The 20327-nt window shown below is 49.7% G+C and overlaps 1 protein-coding gene across 1 annotated transcript in view; it reads right to left on the reverse strand.

Annotated features, from left to right (window-relative positions):
• Positions 1 to 20327, reverse strand: part of CEP164 (centrosomal protein 164) — a 56374-nt gene that overhangs the window by 20874 nt on the left and 15173 nt on the right. Inside the window, exons 4-10 of the mRNA XM_080929873.1 lie at positions 17949 to 18153; positions 11428 to 11583; positions 10941 to 11075; positions 9815 to 9892; positions 4048 to 4425; positions 2796 to 2876; positions 995 to 1078 (exon numbers count right to left, since the gene is read on the reverse strand). Of these exons, the coding sequence (XP_080785999.1) occupies positions 995 to 1078; positions 2796 to 2876; positions 4048 to 4425; positions 9815 to 9892; positions 10941 to 11075; positions 11428 to 11583; positions 17949 to 18153 (1117 nt within the window). The remainder of the gene's footprint in view (positions 1 to 994; positions 1079 to 2795; positions 2877 to 4047; positions 4426 to 9814; positions 9893 to 10940; positions 11076 to 11427; positions 11584 to 17948; positions 18154 to 20327) is intronic.

Genomic DNA, 20327 nt, shown 5'->3' on the forward strand with positions numbered 1-20327 from the left:
CTTGGCTGCCAACAGGCAGTGTGCCACTGGGAACTAAATCCAAGCCATGTCACAGAACCTGCCATGCCCTGTGGACCTGGTAGCTTCCTACTTACTTGTCACCAAAGGGGCTTCACAGTGCAGCTGCTCCAAGGCTTTCCCTCCCTAATCCTACCTGCCCTTGTCTGTGCCTACACATCCTCAACAATTCAAACAGGGGGTATCCAAAGTCTATCAGAGACTGGTAACAGGGTCATTACCAGAAAGGCACCAGGCAGACCTGAGAGGAGCATGTGGGGCCAAATGTAGTCTGAAGACACTGTGCCTCACGTGGGTGTATCCCACCAAAGGCTCCCAGGCTGGGTTCAGGCCAAAAGTCCTGTTGTTTCACCCAGCAGATCCCCATTCACTCAAACCAGCTGCTCCCTAAAACCCGCAGAGACCGAGTACCAGATCCCCTCCTGTAGCCGCCCACAGAGGACAAGATCCTTTAGGGTGGCGGCTGTGCTTCAGGCACCTTTGTACCCTCCCGGGTGGAGGCCAAGGAGACAGACAGACAAACCGCTATAAAAGCAAAGGAAGAATCCTGGGAGCAGAAAGGGGGACAAGTCACCTCCTTCAAACAGATACCAGAACTGGACCTCGGAGCCAAAAGAAAACAACTCAGGGGTCAAAGGAGAGGCAGCAGGCCTGGCGGAGCAGTCACAAGGTGCAGCGTGTGCAGACCAGTGAGGCAAGTGACAGATTCAGCAGCTGGTGGCAAAGGCGGAAGGGATGAGTGGCCAGGGAGCCAACCCTCGGCTGCTGAATGAAGAAACGGACACACACTGGGGCAGGAATGTTCCAACGCACAGCGGCAAAAACACAGCAATCATGGCCAGAAGCCCCCACCAGAGGCAAGTGTCCGAAGAGAATGCCCAGAAGTCCACACTGTGACAGGCAGGAGTCATTCATGGGTCCCCTATAAGTAACTGCCAGAGGAAGTGAGGCCACAGCCTAGACCACTCAGACTCACCTCCCAGTGGCCTCCACCCAAGACCGGAGAAAGCACGTCACCATCCAGCAGGTGCTCCGAGATCCGGTCACGGAAACCAAAGTCCTGCAGGCGGGCGGTGGAGACGAGAAGTGAGCTCTGCCCTTGCCATGGCTGGCGCTCACCAACCCTTCAGAAAGGGGTGCACTGTGTCCTGGGCACCGAGCTCAACACTGTGACATCTAAGTTCTCAGAGCAGGCAAGACGGTAAGAAGCAGAGTCACAAGATGGCTGCAGACCCTGAGGTGACACTGTGAAGGATCACTGTGAAGTCCGTGTGACTTTTCTGTAGGTTTGGTATTTTTCATAACAAAATTACAGACAAAAATAACCCTGCGAGACTGACATGCTTGCGCTCTGGGGACCCAGCTGCAGGCTGCAGAGGCATGTCTTTTGGCCCAGGACAAAAAGCTGCTAACAAGGGGGCTGCAGGTCAGATGAGGCCCAGGCCTGACTCTTCCTGTGATGTACGATGCACGGCATGGCTCTTCCCAACTGTCTCCCACCTCCCCTCTCATCCTATGCCCAAGCAGGGCGGGAGAAGTGCCAGCAAACTCCAACCCACAGGTGGCTTGGAAGTTGAGGCTCAAGAGGGTCCTTCTAGCTCATTCCTTCCCTCTGCCCACAGGTGGCCTCTTCAGACAATGGGATTCATTAACCATGCTCTGTCCAGAGTCCTCTCAGGGACACACAGCAGATGCCCACACCAGACCCAATTCCTCACTGCCCTTTGGCTCCCACAGGACCACACCATACCCCTCCTGAGCGTGTAAGATCCTCGCTGGGCTAAGTAAAGGACTGCTATCTGACTGTATTCTAACAGAAATGGTTCTATCACCGGCCTGATGGATGGCGGGATGCCCAGGCAAGGTCTGGTCCTGATGTCTCCAGCTTCCTCTCTCCACACCCAGACAGGAGAGTGCTGATGGCCACAAGCAGTGCTTGGTGGCAGCCCTAGAAGGACCAGGCCACTTGTTTCCAAGAGTTCTGTGACATACCGTAATCCATCAGTGTCGAGTGTTGAGTCGGTTTGGTAGGCTTTCTGTTGTTCTGTTTTGGAGTTTGGATGGGCTTTTGTTTTGAGTTTTTTGTTTTATTTTTACCAATAATATTTTTTTTTTTTGCTTACCTTTCTAGCCTTTCTAGTTTGTGGGGTTGTCTTGGATTATATTTTCCCTTCAGCTTGATTTCTGCCCCATCTAATGCAGCTGCCATCTGCTTCCAAAGCCCGTGGCTCAGTGTGGGGCCAAAGCACTCTGCTGTCTAACTCCTCTGCACCCCTCTTATCCTGTCTGTTCATCCCTGACCCTCTTCCACTAATCCCTTCCCTTAAACCCTCCTCCGATGAACAGATGGTAACGATGGGCCAAAAGGAGCTAAGTCTTCCCTTTCAGACTCCTTGGCAAACGGACTTGAGACCCAGCAGGCTGGACGGAAGGTCTAGGGAGGAGGCGTGGCCGGGCAGTGCAGGACAAAAGCCTTGACTTTCAGCATGGCTCAGTGGCCCACGAACAGCCTGGAGACAGCCTGGAGCTCCGAGGCCCTAGGCAGCTCAGGTGGCCTCAAGACGAGTCACACAAAGGAGGAGCACTGACGCTGTGGTGGCCTCACTTGGCTCTGTGACAAACTGACGAGGTGGGTAGTGTGACCCCTGCCTACTGAGCTGAGAAACTGGAACTCACAGGAGCCCATTTTGATCCCAGCTGTGTGACCACTGGCAAAGTGCTTCTCTGGGGGAAAGAGCCAATCTCTTACACACCTGCTGAGCCTCCCTGCAACTCACCAGGCCGAGGAAAGACTTAGGGCCAGATGCTTCGGACTCTGAGTGGCCGGGGTCCTTTAAGTGTTCGTGGATCTCTGACTCCTGCAGAGACATGTCACAGGGAAAACCCCCCAGCTGTTCAGGGCTGTTGCCTATGGAATTCCCATCAGGCCATAGGGCTGACACTGAATTTAGCCCAAGATGAACATATACTCATTTTGAAAACTGACAGTCAGGGGACTGAAGATACACACACACACACACACACACACACACACACCTACTTGTGACCACTTTGATTGTTATGTAATCTATGAATGTAAATGCTTGCATATTTGGGATTAGAACATCAATTGTCATAGAAATGGATGAGAAGAGTCATTCGATAATCTAATTTACCTATGCTGGTGCAGAACACTCAACTCTGGTAGCCCTCATCCCACCCCTAAGACAACACACACTCACTCACACACACACACACACACTCACTCACACTCACACACACTCACTCACATACACACTCACACTCACTCACACACACTCTCACACACACACACTCACTCACACACACTCACATACACACTCACTCACACACACACTCACACACTCACACACAATCACACACACTCACACTCACTCACACACTCACACACACACACTCACACACACTTACACAATCATACACACTCATACTCACTCACACACTCTCACACACACTCACTCACACACTCATTCACACACACACTTACACACTCACACTCACACACAATCACACACACTCACACTCACTTAAACACACACTCACTCACACACACACTCACACACAATCACACACACACTCACTCACACACACACACACTCACTCTCTCTCTCTCTCTCTCTCACACACACACACACACACACACACACACACACACACACACACACGCTCCTACCCTTCTCTATAGGAACTCAGACTGCAGTAAACCAAGACAACACAGGGGCGGGGAGAAGGGGTGAAGAGGGACAAGGAGCATGAACATCTCAGGGGTGCCAATGAAAAAGCACATTTCTGCTCTGAATTCCCAGTGCCAGCAGCTCTGCAATTTCATTCAGGATTTTACTGCCTGCTGGGTCTGGGCATATTTGTCACAATGAAGGGCTCTGGCTGATGTTGACAACTGAATGCAGCTCCAGACTCAGTAAAACAGACACCAGGGGCAGGAAGTTGTAAGGGGCTGGAGACAGCAGCAGCGGGTTGCAGCTGGCCACTGCTGTGGGAGGAGGGACTTACCTCACTGGCATCTGAGGTGTTCTCCTCCAGGGCAGAAGCCTCCCTCAGCTTCTTGGCTGCACTTTCCCTCCGGGAAGCCTCCTCTCCTGCCTCCACTGAATCCTCTTCCTGCTCCTTTGTAGAGGCCCTGTTAGGCTGATCACTCCCAGGGTCCAACCCAGGAGCCACCAGACTTGAAGAAGCCTTGGGATTTCGACTCTCGTTTTCTTTCTGTGGGTTCCAGGGACTTGCCCCTCTTCCTTGGGACTTGCTGCCATTGGCACTGCCCACACTACTGTCTGCACCCTGGCTAAACAGCTTGCCGGGAGTTGGGGGGCGATCAGCATCTGAGTCAAGAGAAACATCCTTCTTGTCTGGCTGGCTGGTTCTTGGAGACTCCTGAGGAGCAAAGACAATGTCAGAAAGGAGACAAAATTTAGAGGCTGACACAAGAGAGTGGCCATTCCTTGACTCTCAGGTGACCTGCTTGAGCGCTGACCCTAAAGTTATCCCACATAACTGTGTGTGTGTTCACCACGTGACTCATTCAGAAAGGAAGGTCAACCCATGCCTGTCAGGCTCATCCTGAAATTAAGGAAGGCTCTCCTGTCCTCCTGATTCAATCTGGAGATGAAACCTCGTCCTAGCAACAAACCTGGGATTAGGAGAGAAGGTGTCAGACTTAAGATAACGCCTGTAACCCTCAGGAGAAAGTATGCGCCTTCTCCACTGGCCCCTTTCCCACTTCTCCCAGTCCATCCCAGTCATATCTTATATCTTTTCCTCCTCCAAGTGCTTAAACCCTGTGCTATCACTCTGATATGCACATTCTCTAAGGAGGGTCAGACTTGGCACATGCTAAGCCTGCACTTGCCCACTAAGCCATAGTCCTGAAACACACACTCCTGCTCTCCCCTGACAAACTGCCACTGGTCCTCACAGTATCATCTCTCTCAGGAACCCTTACTTGGTCTTTGATCCCTGCGCTCTGGGTCTCTCTACAACAATGGCTGTAATAGTTGTGGGTTTCTTTGTTTATTTCCTCACTAGATGAACTCCCTGTGGAGCTTAGAACCCAGTTTCTAGCACATACGGATGTTCAGTAAAGTCTTGACTGAGTTTTCTAGAATTTTGTTTTGTTTTTCTTTTTTTAAGAGCGCATGTGTCATGCCGGTGGTGATGGTTGTGCCTTTAAGCCCACCAGAGGCAGGTGGATCTCTGAGTGCAAGACCAACCTGGTCTGCAGAACACGTTCTAGTATAACCTGAACTATACAGTGGAACTCTGTCTCAAAAAAAAAAAAAAAAAAAACAAAAACAAAACAAAACAAAGCCAAGAAGGAAGCATGTGTGAGGCAGCAGTACACGCTGAGGCCTCCTCTCCCAAATGGGGGTGCAACAGTTAGGTGCCGAGGGGGCAACTGTTTCATTACAGTGCGTGTAACCTTGCATGTATGAGAACCTATCGAGGCCAGAAGAGGGTATAAGTTCTGCTGAAATTACAAGCAGTTGTGAGCTTGTGTGGGTGCTGGGAACCAACCCCCAGTGGTCCTTGGAAAAAAATAGCAAGTGATTTTAACCACTGAGCCATCTCCCCTGGATTCCCATAGTTACACTGGAGAGAACTCATTTACAAGAATCTTGAGCTTCACCTAGGCAACTCTCAAGCTTAAACCCTTCAAAGGTCAGCTTACAGCTTGGGGCACAACTTACTGGTAGACTGTGTGCTTAAGGCATAAGGCCCCTCCCTGCTTACCACCTTCCTCCCCAAAAAGGAAGATTTCCTTGTGACTGGATGATCTCCATCTGCCTACCTAAACATAAAAATCACTGAAATAGGGCAACCACTAAAATAAATGGCCTTAATAAAATAAAACAAAATAATTGTCCTTGGCCTGTATCCACATCTATTGACTACATCAATAGGACAGCCAGAAATGGGTGGAAAAAGCAGGGGAAGTTGAACTCTGGCTGTCTATCATCTCCAAAAGGATGCAGGAAATGTAGTGCCTCATCTGACTCTACATTGTCCCTGTTCACCCAGCCCCTGCTACATGTCACCAGGCCTAGGGCCTGAAGCCTCCAGCCGTAAGCACATTGCAGGCACTTGGGTACAGGCTCCTGTCCCAGGCTTTGTGGGTGTACATCTCCGCTCCATGTCTCTCAAGCTCAGACTCCCACCCTCCCCCGCCACAGTCCCAGGTCCTTTTGCATCTCACGGCATATTTCAGGACTACCATCTGCGCAAGGAAGGGGTGAAGGGCAGTGACTGTCAGAAACAGCTCTTGAATAGCTAACACTTTTTAAAAGTCATGAGGCTCCCCAGGATGCAGTCCCACCCCCTCACCTGCCCAGAGCCCCACGGCATGGGTTCCAGTGATCCACACAGGACAGGAGAACAAATGGGGGATCAGAGAGGTTGTCTTGACAGGTCAGGCTGATTTTCCAGGTCTGGTGCCCATTCACTGGGTCTCAGTTCTTCCGCACAGCTCCCCGGGGAACAGTTAGCACTTTCCAATCACGCTGACATCATTCTGTGATTTCTATACTCCCTCTCTTTTGATAGCTGATGGTTTTTCATCAGCACCACATGACCATACCTGCCCACCACCTCTGCCTCCCCGGCCCCTCACACCTTGTAGGTGTGGGTTCTGTGAACCTTTCCCTTTTAGACTGGCAACGGGTCGGGGTTGGAAAGCCGAGGAGGGACACTGAGCTGCATTCTTACCATCCTGCTGCCCTCTCATGGAAGTCAGAGCAAGATGAACTGTTTGGGACACGGGGCAGAGTGAACCAAGGAAGAAAAGGCTGTGACAGAAGCTGTGAGGGGTGGCGCGTGACTGTTCACTGGGACAAAAGCTATTTTCAAAAGCAATGCCCAGCTGAACCACTAGCATCTCCCCCAAGAAAAAGCCCTAACACCTGCCCGAGGCTAGAACACTGGACTCCCATGTGGCAGGGAACTGAAGACATGAGTTGGGGGTGTGTAAGCTTCACCTACCACAGATGTCTCCCCACAACACTGAGGAAAAAGCCCCTACCCCCCCCCACCACCACCAAAGGGAAAATGTCAGAAGTCCAGATCACATCAAAAAGAGTATCTTTCCTGGTTGACATCTGTAATCCATTAAGAAGGATTATGAGGGGCTGGAGGGATGACTCAGTGGTTAAGGGCTCTAACTGCTCTTCCAGAGGACCCACATGGCAGCTCACAACTGTCTGTAACTCTAAAATCTGACACTCTCGCATAGACATACATTCAGGCAAAACACCAATGCACATAAAATAAAATTTTAAAAAGAAAGAAGTTATCATGACCAAGCTCCAGTGAAATGTCAACACACCAGCTGGCAGCAAGGGACAAATACCTACTAAACCCAGAAGCTGAGAAAGTCAAGGGAAGAAGAAAACACCACCCAGCCGGTCTGGATCCCCCTCTCCTCCATTCCTTCAGCTGTTAAGCAAAGCACAGCCAAGCACTACCTGTGCCCCAGGCAGTGGGCTGGGGGCTGGGTGTACAGACAGAAACCGGGCAGCATCAATGTGCCCAGCCCCAACCCTGGAAACTACCCTCTTACTACAAACGTGCAAGTCTCCCTGAGCCCTTCTCCTAGTGGCAGACATCCAGACATCCACCCTGGTGCAAAAGGAGCGCATGCTTTGAGTCCACCAGTCAGTCTGAGCTGGCAAATGATGGGTGAGAAGAAAACCAAGTCCTCCTGTCAGAATCAAACTAGATTCTTGACTCAAGCAGACCAGCTCCCTCTCAGAAGAAACACTTTCAAGGCAGACATGTATCAGATTGGAGCTACAGATGGGACAGTTGGGGATAGTGCTGCATTTGGCAGAAAGTGTTAAAGTCACAATCAAAACATATCTGACTGTGCAGAACCAAAAGGCCGGACAGACTCTGGAGTAATAGGCAACGTTTTACTATGAAATGGTACCCACAGTGAGAGCTCAATTACCAAGACTGCCAGCCAGCATGCAGACTGAGATAGCCCTGGCCTCCAAGGGGTGGTGAGTACCAAGAAATGTGAGTCAAACACAATGAGACACTGGGCCAGGAGGACAGGTCGGCGGGTAAAGTCACTTGCTGCCAAGCTTGACAACCTGAGTTCAATCTCCAGGACCCACATGGAAGGAGGAAACTGACTCCAGCAAGTTGCCCTCCAAATGTGCCCATGCGCTCGCTCTCTCTCTCTCTCTCTCTCTCTCTCTCTCTCAAACACACACACACACACACGTGCAAACAGATTAAAATGCAATTTTAAAAAATAATAAGGACCTGGCTGTGGTGGCACACGCCTTTAATCCCAGTACTTTGAAGGCAGAGGCAGATGGATCTCTGAGTTCAAGGCTAGCCTGGTCTACAGAGTAAATGCCAGGACAGACAAGGCTGCACAGAGAAACCCTGTCTCAAAACAGACAGACAATAATGATGATGAAGGTGAAGACAGCGACAGAGGCTGAGGAGGTGCCTTAGAGGATAAGACGGCTTGCTATGCAGCCGTGGCCGTGTACCGGTAACGGGCCCCTGGGGCATGCTGGCTGCCATCCCAGAGCCAGGTTCAGTGAGACAACTGTCTTGATGGAATAATTAGGCAGAGAGTGACAGAACAGGACACCCAGTGTCCTCCTCTGACCTCCATGTGCACCTGAGCACATGGTCCAGCATAAACACACATGTAGCATACACAGTCACATGCACAGAAAGAAGGGAGAGGATAATGAAACCAATTACAATATGTAGCGGGGGCACTATGCTTTTTCTGGCCAGCTCTGTGGTCATCCTAATGATGTAAAGGTCATTTTGAGTTTAAAGTGTGGAAGGCACTAGTAAAAATATAATATATAGGGCTAGAGAGATGGCTCAGTGGTTAAGAGCATTGACTGCTCTTCCAGAGGTCCTGAGTTCAATTCCCAGCAACCACATGGTGGCTCACAACCATCTGTCATGGGATCAGATGCCCTCTTCTGGTGTGTCTGAGGACAGCGACAGTGGACTCACATAAAATAAATAAAAATCTTTTTAAAAATTATAATATAGAATACCTATGAGGCTTAAACCTTGCATACAGTATTTAAATGTCTGCATCAATCTAATTTGCAACGTCATGACTCATTGCTTCTAACAAATAATTTAGGACTATTTAGACAACTGTTAACTGCTTAAAATTAATAATCAGACACTAGAAAGAGAATATACAGTAGATGCGCCTATGATTTCTGGTCCAGGCTCAAAAGCACGCACCAAAGTTTTGAGTCTGAGGACATGATGAACTGGACTGCCCGTGTGCTCTCCATGAAGGACATGTGGTGGCAGCAAAGGTTAGACCGCAGAGACAGGACAGGACCATGGAAACATGAACTGAAGCTATTTCTTCCCATACGCCCTTTTCCACCCTTAAATCTATACTCGGACTGTCCGTTTACCTAGACTATCCCTCGTCTAAAACTTAGCTTTTCTTCAAAACCCAGGGCAAATGCCATCTCTTCTGACAAGTTTGCCAAATGTCTAGACAAGCAGTCTCTTCTCCGTGCAGTGTACGAGAAGGGGAGGGTCCGCACGCCTCATTATGCTCCGGCACCCACTAGCACACGGACTTCCAAGAACTGGGCATTTGATAGCTGAGAAAAATGAATGGGTTCCCTGAACTCCAGAAATCCTGGGCAGACCCAGATGGACCAGTTCCCTTTCTGAATGTGCTCAGCAGACTGCAAAAGCTTCTCCCAAAGGGAAAAGGGCCCTGCCCGAGGCATCTAACATCAGGGCCTTAGGCTCTCACCTCGTGCTCCAAGTTACCTCCCAGGGCACTCAGGTCCAGATGCAGGTTCTTGAGAAGCTGGCTGGAGCTCCGGACACTCTGTGAGGAAAAACAGCTATGAGCTCAGTTAGGGTTTCTGTTGAAGAGATGGAGCCCATGATCAAAAGCAACTTTGGGAGAGAGGGGTCGTTTCAGCTTGCAACCCTCAGGTCACACTCCCTGACTGAAGGGACTAGAGGCAAAAACTGCTCACCAGCTTGCTCCCCCTGGCTTGCTCAGCCTGCTTTTTTATAAAGCCCAGGACCACCTGTTCAGGGACAGCACCGCCTACAATGTGCTGGACACACATTAATCACTAATTAAGAAAATGCTCCACAGGCCTACAAGCCAATCTTATGGAAGCATTTTTCTCAACCGAGATTCCCTCTGCTCAGATGACTCTAGAGCGTGTCGGCAAGTGATAGTCTAAAGGAACTGGCCAGTCCGACATGAGGGCATGCAGAGGACAGTAAGGTACATTGGCCAAAGCTTTGAAGGACTTCTGGGCAGGCCTTCCACTAAAGCCTCACTAAGTAGCCCATTATCCAGTGAGCAAAAGGCCAAGCAAGTATGCTGTGTTCTCCAGGTCAGACCTGAGATGTATACAAGAAAGGAAGTTATTGGGTGGAAATATCACTTTTACTTATTTTTGCAATGACTGTGGGAGGGGTGGCTTGGAGGTTCTGCAAAGACAGAACCAGCTCATGTACCCCCCCAGCAGGAGAGAGTATGGGCGGAACCCAGTGTAGACACACACCAGGCTTTACATACTCGCTGCAGCATGCTGAGTGAGAAGGTGCCAGACATAAGAGAAAAAACACTGTGTGAGCTCACTCACACAAAACATCTAGAACTGGCAAGATCATGAGAAAAAAAGAAAAAAGAAAATAGGACTTAGGGGTTACCAGGGGCCGGAGGAAAAAGGAATGATTTATTGTCTAGTTGGTAGAATCTGGGATTGTGAACAAATTATGAAGATGGACAGTGGTGATGGCAACATAACATTATGAAGACAGCCAATATCCCCAAATTACTGTACAGTTAAAAGAAGTTACAACTCTTACGCACTCCCACGCATGCGCAAGAGGAAAGGGCGTCCCATCATTACCTGGTTGTCACTCTCCTCTTCGTCCTCCTCGTTGGTCTCTTCCCCTAAAGTCAGGAGGCTGAGAGCATTCTTGCCCTCATGGACAGAAGCCAAGAGACCCTTTGTACCAGCAGCAGCCTTGAGACTCTGTGGAGGCTCCAAAACAGAAGGGGAACGGGGAACTCACCGGGAGGATCTTCAGAATGATCCTGGAGTGATCCCTTGTTTCCTCAGATGGGTCCCCAGTCAAGTCCTACCATGCCCATGAACCTAATTCACAGTTCTTACTCCCTTCCCGACTCCCACTACCCCAGCCACGTGGATGGGAAAATCAGCACAGGTAGCCCACAGCCCAGTCCGCCCCCACTGCCAGGGTGACTCTGCTCAGACTAGATGACGAACTCTGAAGACATGGCTTGTGTCTCAGTGACAGACCACAGTTCCAAGGGTGACAACCCAAAAGGCCCCTACAGTAACCAAACACGTGCACAGCAGAGAAAGGACTCACCAGAGTGGGTTCTCCAAGATGCCCGGAATCTGCTGAGCTTCCCAAGCTCACACTCTGGGATCCACGAAGAACAGAGGGTGGGGCATCCCCAAGGCCTCGTAAGGGAGCCAGGCCCCAAAGAGGGGCCTGGACTGGGGCTAAGGGGGAACTCAGAACCTAGGCAATAGAACACATCTTGTTACAAACCACAGAAACCCACAAGGCTCTCCGGGTGTCGGAGGCAGATATAAAAATAAAGCATCTAAATTCTGCCCGTTCAAGTTTAAAACGCCTCCGCTTGGAGGCCGCTAATGAAGTGCAGCATCCAGAAATACCATTGTGCCGACTGGATGAGACGCGGCAGGCCGGTTTCCTGATTCTGCTAACTCGTGTGCTAGCTCACATCTGGCAGATGCTAAGACTGGGGGCCACAAGTGAGTAGGACAGGGAGGTAGAGATAAAACCCCAGCTACTAGACATCTCTTGGTGTTTAAAACTGATGAGTCAAGAAAAAGCAGTCTCAATATGCTATTGGCAAAGAAGAAAGTAAACACCAAAGGGCGGGCCTCCTGGGAGGTCTCTGCACATGGGGCAGCTGCTGTACTTAAGCATGCACCTTGTCATTCTCTTTGGCTTGCTTTCCCCGGTTCCCAGGAGCCAAGTGAAGGCTTCCTTCATGCCAGTGAGGACTGGAGTCAAAATCCAGGCTGCGTTAGAACGTGTGAACCCTTGGGCTACTCACAGCAGTTCACACACCCAGTTCGTTCATCTGCAAGATGAAGAGGGTCAAAAACAAAAAAACAAAAAACAAAAAACAAAAAACAAAAAAAAAACAACGAGGGTCCATGCTTGGCCCATTTGAGGTCTGCTATGAAGCCCAAAGAAGATGCGGAACACCTCTTCTGGAAGAGGCCAGTACTGTGGCAACGGTACAGAGTCCCTCCTGTTGCAGGAATGTGCAAGTCTGCTGATCTTCCAGGGGATCTGAGTGCATTCAGTTCCTATAACCCACTTCCGGCAGCTTACACACAACTGCCTTCAACTCTAGTCCCAGACAATCTTTGACACCCTCTTCTGGCCTCCTCAAGCAATCGTAGTTGCGTGTGTGAGTGTGTGTGTGTGTGTGTGCGCGCACACACACACACACACACACACACACACACACACACACATTCGATCTTTAAAAAGAGATCAGCATTTTGTCCTGGGAAAGATTACAAGACCCTTCAAAACTTTTCTCAAAATTACAACACATAAAACCGGGAGGACGTATTTTGTTCCACTCTACCCCCTGAGAGTAAACAAAGATGGGGGATCCAAAGGTCAGCCACCCTCTCGGCCAGTTCGGCCCACGAAAGAGGTGGGGCCTGTCTCTGCACTCAGATCCGATCCTTACCTCTGAAGATCACCCTATCAGCCTTCCTGCTGTAGAGCACCTCTGTCAGGGAGAAAAGCTGCTGACACATAAAGCTGGCCTGCGGTACTCAACACTAGGTCCTGCTCATTCTTACGGTCACCTAAGGTGGGCTCTACCACAACGTGGAGACCCCCCTTGAGTAAAGAGGTGGGTGTGGTCAAGAACCCTGTCCAAAGTCACAGGCTTAGTTGGGTAGAGGGGATTTTGAGCTCGGGGGTATCTATCTCAAAGCAAGTGTTGTGTGTGCTCTTATGACTATGGTAGGAAAAAAACACGCAGGAAGTTTCTCCCAGTGGACTGTGAGCAAACTGAACCTGCCCAGCCTGCTCGGTCCTTCCACCAGCCCAAGCACATCAGCAAAATCCTTCCCACGCTGTATTTATAGAAAATTACAGACTCCTGACATGGCTAATTTGCTAACATGCTGGGGTCTTGAGGGAGGGAGACGGGCATGCTGGGGGCTTTGTTCTCTTGGGCCTTTACTGAGTTAGCAGGGAAATTATAGATCCCTGGCTCCTGGCTGATCACCTTCTATAGATGGCCATTAACTCTGAGCATGGGGCTGTGCATGCCAGTGTCCTTCAGAGCAGATAAACTTGATGCCATTGGGTTAATGAAAACTTTCAGGATAATCCGTGGCTTATCTGATATTTATAGTACCATACTAGTTATTAGAACAAACGGAGAATCGGTGCGTGTCAGCAATTAGGGACCAGAGGGAACAACCGGGTAAAACCGCAGCTGGGCCACAGCAAAACAGCCAGGGAATTCAGAGTGAGCCCTGCGGTCTCCTGAATGAAGAAGGGGGTGAATCTTGACAGTGAAGGAATGACAAAAGAAGACCTGACATTTGGAAAATACCACCAGTGGGAAAATGAAGTCAACGCCTAAGACAGGGTCATGTGATTTTTTTCTGGGGACCCTGGGAGGCAAGGAGCAGAAACAGCCAACTGGATGGCAGCAGCAGACTTGTGAGCTCTGTGCTTCCTGGGGGCTGTGTGACTCCAAGAAGGGAACATGAGGAGCTGGAGGACTGTTCTCTAGAATCAGCTGATGGGAAAGGCTTCCCAACTCCCTTCTTCCGAGTCTGTGAACCTCCCATGAGCATGGCTACTCCAGGGAGGGGAAATCATCGGATAGCCTGAGCCCTAGCCTGTAGACAATGGAACAGAACAGAAATCCAGGTCATCTGGTCAGGCGGCTGTTTGGGTAGCTAAGGGATCCTCAGTTACTGAAGAGGAAAGCAAAAGCAGGCCTGAGGGCTTTGGAGCAACAGCAGTTCCACCTGCTGAGCTGGGGGAGAAGGGCAGGCCTTAGGCCCTGCTACCTAAGAAGCCTACCTGGTTGAGAAGCTGCATCTTGTTTGACTCTGCATCAAGCCCAATGTTGCAACTCGGCTGGACTAGCCCCTGCCTGAGGTTGTTGCTTGGCTGGCACTGTGCTTGCTGAGGGGGCTCCTGCCCAACAGGGGCGGAAACTGCTCCTGGAGGATGTTCCAGCAGCTCTGGCCCCCAGGCCAGTAACCCCGAGTCCCTCTCTGGAACCATGATGGCCTGGTGTTCACCCTCACTAGACATCCTGGAAGACTCATTGGCCATGCAACAAACCGTGCCGGCGACATCTTTGCACGGAATTTCCTGCATGCTGGCGACGTCTTTGCATGGAATTTCCTGCATGTTCTCAGGCAACCCCAGGCCCTCCATCCGCCTGGAGATCTTGACCATCTGCAGGATGTGCTGGTAGAATCTCTGGTCCTCGGAGTAGTCTTCACTCTCAGACTGCTCCTCCGCAGAGCTCATATGGGACAACTGGGGCACCAGGAAAGGACAGAAATGCATATCTCTAGGCCCTGGACTTGACTGGCCCATGGCAGGAACAGACCCCTGGGGGTTCTGCAGGTCCCAGGGGAAGTTGTTTACCTCACCTAGGACCTGTGAGCCAAGGGGTGAAGCCAGGCTGCTGCCCCCTCCACTACTGCTATCGGAGTCAGCCATGTGCACACTAGGCTTCCTGTTTTCATTGGGAGGTTCTGGAGACTCAGTTGGATGATGCCTGTCTTCACTGGCAGGATCCCCTGAAGGGGGCTTTGGAATTGGTTCTGATGCCAGGGTATCAGGTAGCATCAGTGAGGGCCCCTGTGGTGATTCTTTGGCTGAGACCTCTGCAGCCTTGGGGGCAGCAGGCTTTGTTTCTTTGCATCTCTCTGGGGTGTCCTTGTTGATAAGCTTGGAGACCTGTCCCATCCATAGGCCCAGAGACTCTCCCCTCCACCTCTCCCTGCCCAGGTCCCCACCTTCCCTAGGACCTCCCTGCCAGCTGAAGTCTTCTACTGGGCTGCTCTCTAGTAAAAACAGCTTGCTCTTCCTGCCAGGCAGCTCGTGGTCAGATGAACAAAGAGACAGGGTGGGCTCCTCCTCAGAGGGTGGCAAGGGACTGTGACCTTTGTCCCCCGCAGGGCCAGTGCAGTTCAGAGTGGCTATGCTGTGGTTATGCTGCTCCCCTTTCAGCTGCAGGCCTTTGGGAGCCTCCGAAAGCTTAGAATGAGCATGGCTCTGGCTCCTGCATCCTGACACATCCTGCCCACTGTGGAGTAGTTCAGGGTTCTGAGCACCCCCTGTGCCAGGTCTCTGCTGTCTGGTCCTCAACTCCATCTTTTCTACTTCAGATTCTGAAAACCCCAGGTAGATCTTCTCTGTGGTCTTCTGGGCTGACTCCAGACCCTGTGGGTCTCCTAACTCTGTCTTGCATTGGATCGAGGGCCTGCCTAAGATTTTCTCCACGTCAGCAAAGATCTGGTGGGTTCGAGAAGCTTGGCCTTTGGAGAGCGGCTGCAGCTTACCAGGAAGGGCACCCATGAGAGGCCACGGTGTGTCGCCCAGCATGCATGGGCTCCTCCCTTTCTTAAAGGCCTCATTTCTAGCCTGTACCTCTTGGTCTAGGTCCAGATCAGCAAGCCCAGGTGCTGGGAGAGGGGACAGGCCACGGAGAAAGGAGGAAGAAGGCAGAAGTCCCTGCTCAGGCTGTGGTTCCTAGATGGGTATATAAACATGCAGAGAAAACCAAGACTGACCTTCTGGTGTATTCTTGCTACCTCAGCCCAATACCCGCAACAGGAAACCACCCTATTTAAGGTAAAGCAGAAATCAGGGAGAAGAAAGGCCAAAACTTCCTTAGGCTAAATATGTGCCTTTTTATTAGGTTCTAATTCTGAAACAGACAGAGACAGACAGACAGACAAACAGAGAGACAGAGAGAGAGAGAAGGAGAATATTAACAGCCTACAAACCTTGCTCCATAGAGCCCTGGAGACTGGGTACCTAGGAAGCCACCATAGTATGAAGCCTGCGGTACGACAGAGAAGAGAACCAACCACAGCCTCAGGGATCCCCGAGTAGCCCTGTTTGTTTCTAGGCCACCACAGAACAGCCATCTGAAGATGCCACTAGTCAAAGCCTAGAAACCACACACATGTGATTGATCCCCAAGCTTCCTCTAGCCCTCAGGTTCGTGATTGGCTACTTTTATAAAGGACTCCAGAAATGTCCTCTGAGAGAGAGAGGAGAGAGGAAGCTGGGAACACTCAGTCAGCGCCTTCTACAACCATCACAAGTTGGTACTGCTTAAAGACATCCAGTCACAGAACCTTGGGACTATAAGAGAGCCTTAAGGTAACCAATACCCTCTGCAAATACACTAACCAGCCAGCTGGGGGCACATATTTCCAGAGGGCCCGTGCCACCTGAGCCCAGGTAGCCTGTGAGCCTCGAGTCTGACCACTGGACAAACAAGCTTGAGGTGCCTAACCTGAGCCTTAAAAATCCCACTGAGATCCAGCTGTCCTTCTTTCCTGCAACCACAAGAAGCTCCCGGGACTCAAACACACACCCAGAGCCATGTCTGTCACCCAAGCTCACCTTGAGTCAGGCTGGGGCCTGTCAGATGCCAAAATCTCATTTCAGATTATTCTGGGCTAAAAAAAAAGAAAAACCCACCGCCGCCTTCTGCTTTTCAAGTGCATGAGAGTATTAGAAAACTCCAAGATTCTATTTGGAAAGTACCTGTCTATCTATCTTTTTGTGAGATCCAGTGCCTCACCCCGTTTCTCAGAACAGTGCGTGCACAGAGCTGGGGGCAGCAAAAGGAGCCACAGCAGCAACAGGTGGAGTGAAAGACTTAACAACTGCTCGAGGCCAGAACTGACGCCTCAGAGAAGAAGAAAGTGGGGCTGAGAATGGGGCTCACTGGTAGAACACTTGCCTATCATGTGTGGTCCCAGGGATCCTCAACACGGGGATGGAGACACACACACCCATGCACACGCATGCACAACAAGCATGCAAACTGGCGCTTGCGCGAGTGCGCGCGCGAACACACACATGCACTCTCAGGTGCACTTATACACTCCAGGTGGGACATAAAATTGACAGAACCAAAAAGGATAAAACCAACTGCACCACTGAGTCAGTCTTCCCAGTGCTCCCCACACGCCTGAACTGAGCTGCTTCCCCAGGCTGCCAGCCTCAAGCCCACATGGAGGGAACAAAGTCTATACCCTCAACCACAGGGCCTCACGGACAAGTCTCTTGCTCGCACCTCCTGAAGTAAGGGTGACAACTTCCACCTACCACGGAGACCTCTGATGGTCAAGTGAGCCTGTGTCATATATGCATCAACTACAGGCTGCCCTCAAACGCGTGATCCTCCAGCCTCAGCCTTCCAAGTACTAGGATTCCACGCATGTGCCACGAACCCCGGCTTTTCTTTTAAAGCTTGAAGGCACTGGCGTTCTGACAGTTTTAAGATGGCAAGTAGTGAGTCCACGGCCAACTCAACAGCTCCTGTCTGTCACCCACTCTCCCAGAGTGACAAATGCCACCACTTCTCCAATCAAATGTAAAACATGATTCTTGCCCAGCTAAGATCACACACTCTCTAATATTGTCATAAAAAGAAGGAATTATTTACAGAAGTAACAACTACCAGAGGCTGAAAGGAAAATCTGCCAGGTAAATGAGACAATGTCCTGTCAAGAATTCATTGTTTTAACCCCTGGCGGGTCCCCATGGGTCCCCACACTCCTTTGGGCTGCAGCCCTGGGTAGGCCGCCCACCTCAGGCTGACTCACCAGAGGACTTTTGAAGGTCTCTTTGTCCTTCTTGTTTTTCTTTTCCTTTTTCTTTTTCTTGTCTTTTTTCTTAACAGCCCCAGGAGCTGACCACTTCTCCCGCTCTTGGATGACCAACTTCCGATAGTGCTCGTCACACGGATGGTCCCAAATGGACTGCCCGGTGTCAAAGTTGAAATAGTAAAGGTCACCTGTGATGTTCTGGCTAGGGGTGAGCAGAATCCGGAAGTCAGTCCCTTCTAAGGCCCAGCAAGAACAAAATTTATTAAGAACGAATATTGCAATATAAAAACTAACTTACAGCAGTGGATAGTTTTTTTTTTTTTTTAAGATTTATTTATTATATATAAGCACACTTTAGCTTTCTTCAGACACACCAGAAGAGGGCACCTTATTACAGATGGTTGTGAGCCTCCATGTGGTTGCTGAAATTTGAACTCAGGACTTCTGAAAGAGCAGTCAGTGCTCTTAACTGCTGATCCATCTCTCCAGCCCGCATAGTTGTTTTTTAAAGTGTGCTAACTATCAAATTTGACACTGATGAAGAGACAAATAAGGAATTGAAAAATAAACCTAGGAAATTAGCCAGAATACAAGGGAGATAAGATGTAATTTTCGATATGAGGAACAAAGACATGGCAGGTAAGACAAGGACCTTCAAAGCTGCAACACTCTCTTCTGACCTCCATTTGCAAAAGAATAAAAAAAAAAAAAAAAAAGAGTACCAGGGCTGCGGGTGTAGCTGAATGCAGGAAGGCCCTGGTTCAGACCCAGGCACTGTAAAACCCCTCAACATGATGTTAAGTCTTTAACCTGGGGTTGGAGAGGTGGCTGAGCAGTTAAGAGCATTTGTCACCCTTACAGATCAGGGCTCAGTTCCCAACACCCGTACAACAAACAGTTCACAACTACATGTGACTCCAGTTCCAGGACCCTGACATCCTCTTCCAACCTTCCCAGGCATCTGCATCCATGGTGTACAGACAGACAAGCAGGCGGCACACGCATATCCAGATCGTTTTTGTAAATTATATGTCACTACACAGTATTCCAGGCACAGTATTTGAAACGGTACTTTCTGGTCTGAAACAGTGGAGAAGGTCAATCTCAGCACCCGGGACGAGGAAGTTGGAGGATCAAGTCTCAAAGGACAAAGCAAAGCAAAAACTGCCCTGAACACTCTTACACCTCATAGGGGGAGGGATGAGAAAGGGTCTTATTAAGGAGTTCTGGTGGGGCTGGAGCTCCCTATGCAAACCAGGCTTGGCTGGCCTCAAACTCACAGCAATCCTCCTGCCTCTGTCTTTTACTTTTGTGCACTTATTCACACACTGTATTTCTATTTTTAGAACAGAATTTGAGGTTAAAACTTTTCCCACAAAGAAAGTTACCAGATGATGGCAACAGTAAATTCTGCCAAATATTTAAAGCAGAAGTAACAGCAACCCTTGTCCAGCAAACTTGTCCACAAACCTGAAGAGGAAGAAATCTCATTCTATGAGGACAATGACAACGTGGCAGAAACAAGATAAAGACATTATGAGAAAATGATACTACAGACCAGTTTCCCCCATGGACACAGATGTAATAATACTTAATGCAATTTTAGGAAATCAAATCCCATAAAATATAAAAAGGATCATACATCATGACCAAGTACAGTTATCCCAGGAATATGAAATTCTGTTAACGTTTGAAAGTCGGGGTCTGAGAGACAGCTCAGCGGGTGACGGCGCTCAGGGTCAAGCACAAGGGCCTGAGTTCCCTGCCAGGAGCCCACGTGGGAGACAGAGAAAACCAACTCCCACAAGTTGTCCTCTGACCTCCATACTTCCAAGTGCTATGGTACGCCCACACCCACAAGCATAAGTAAATAGGTAGGTAGACAAATTAGATAAGTACATAAATAAATGCAGTTAAAAATTAATTGATAAAAGTACTTGGAAATCAATCGATAAATTTGACTCTCAGGAAAGACTGGAAAAGAAAAACAGATAGTCTTGTCAACAGATGCAGAAAAGCACTGGATCAAATCCATTCACCCCTTCTCCAAGGCTCAGCCAGCCACAGAAGGAACTTCCCTGACACAGGTCATTTACAGGAAACCCACAGCCAACAGCTACCGAAGAAAGCAAAGGCTTCTGCTGTCACTGCCTCTACTCAACGGTGCTGAAGGCTCTGGTCACCTGGCAGCCAGATTAGAAAGGAGGAGGTAAAGATACCTTTATTCCTAGGAGACAGAATCACTTCTGCAGAAAATGCTATAGAATCTTAAAATAAATAAATAAATAAATAAGCACGCTACTAGGCCTGCCATAATTGATTTTAGCAAGGTTGTACAGTGCAAGATCAATATACAGAAACCAATTTTACTTCTCT

This window comes from Micromys minutus, assembly GCF_963924665.1.
Source record: "Micromys minutus genome assembly, chromosome: 16".
NCBI lineage: Eukaryota > Metazoa > Chordata > Mammalia > Rodentia > Muridae > Micromys > Micromys minutus.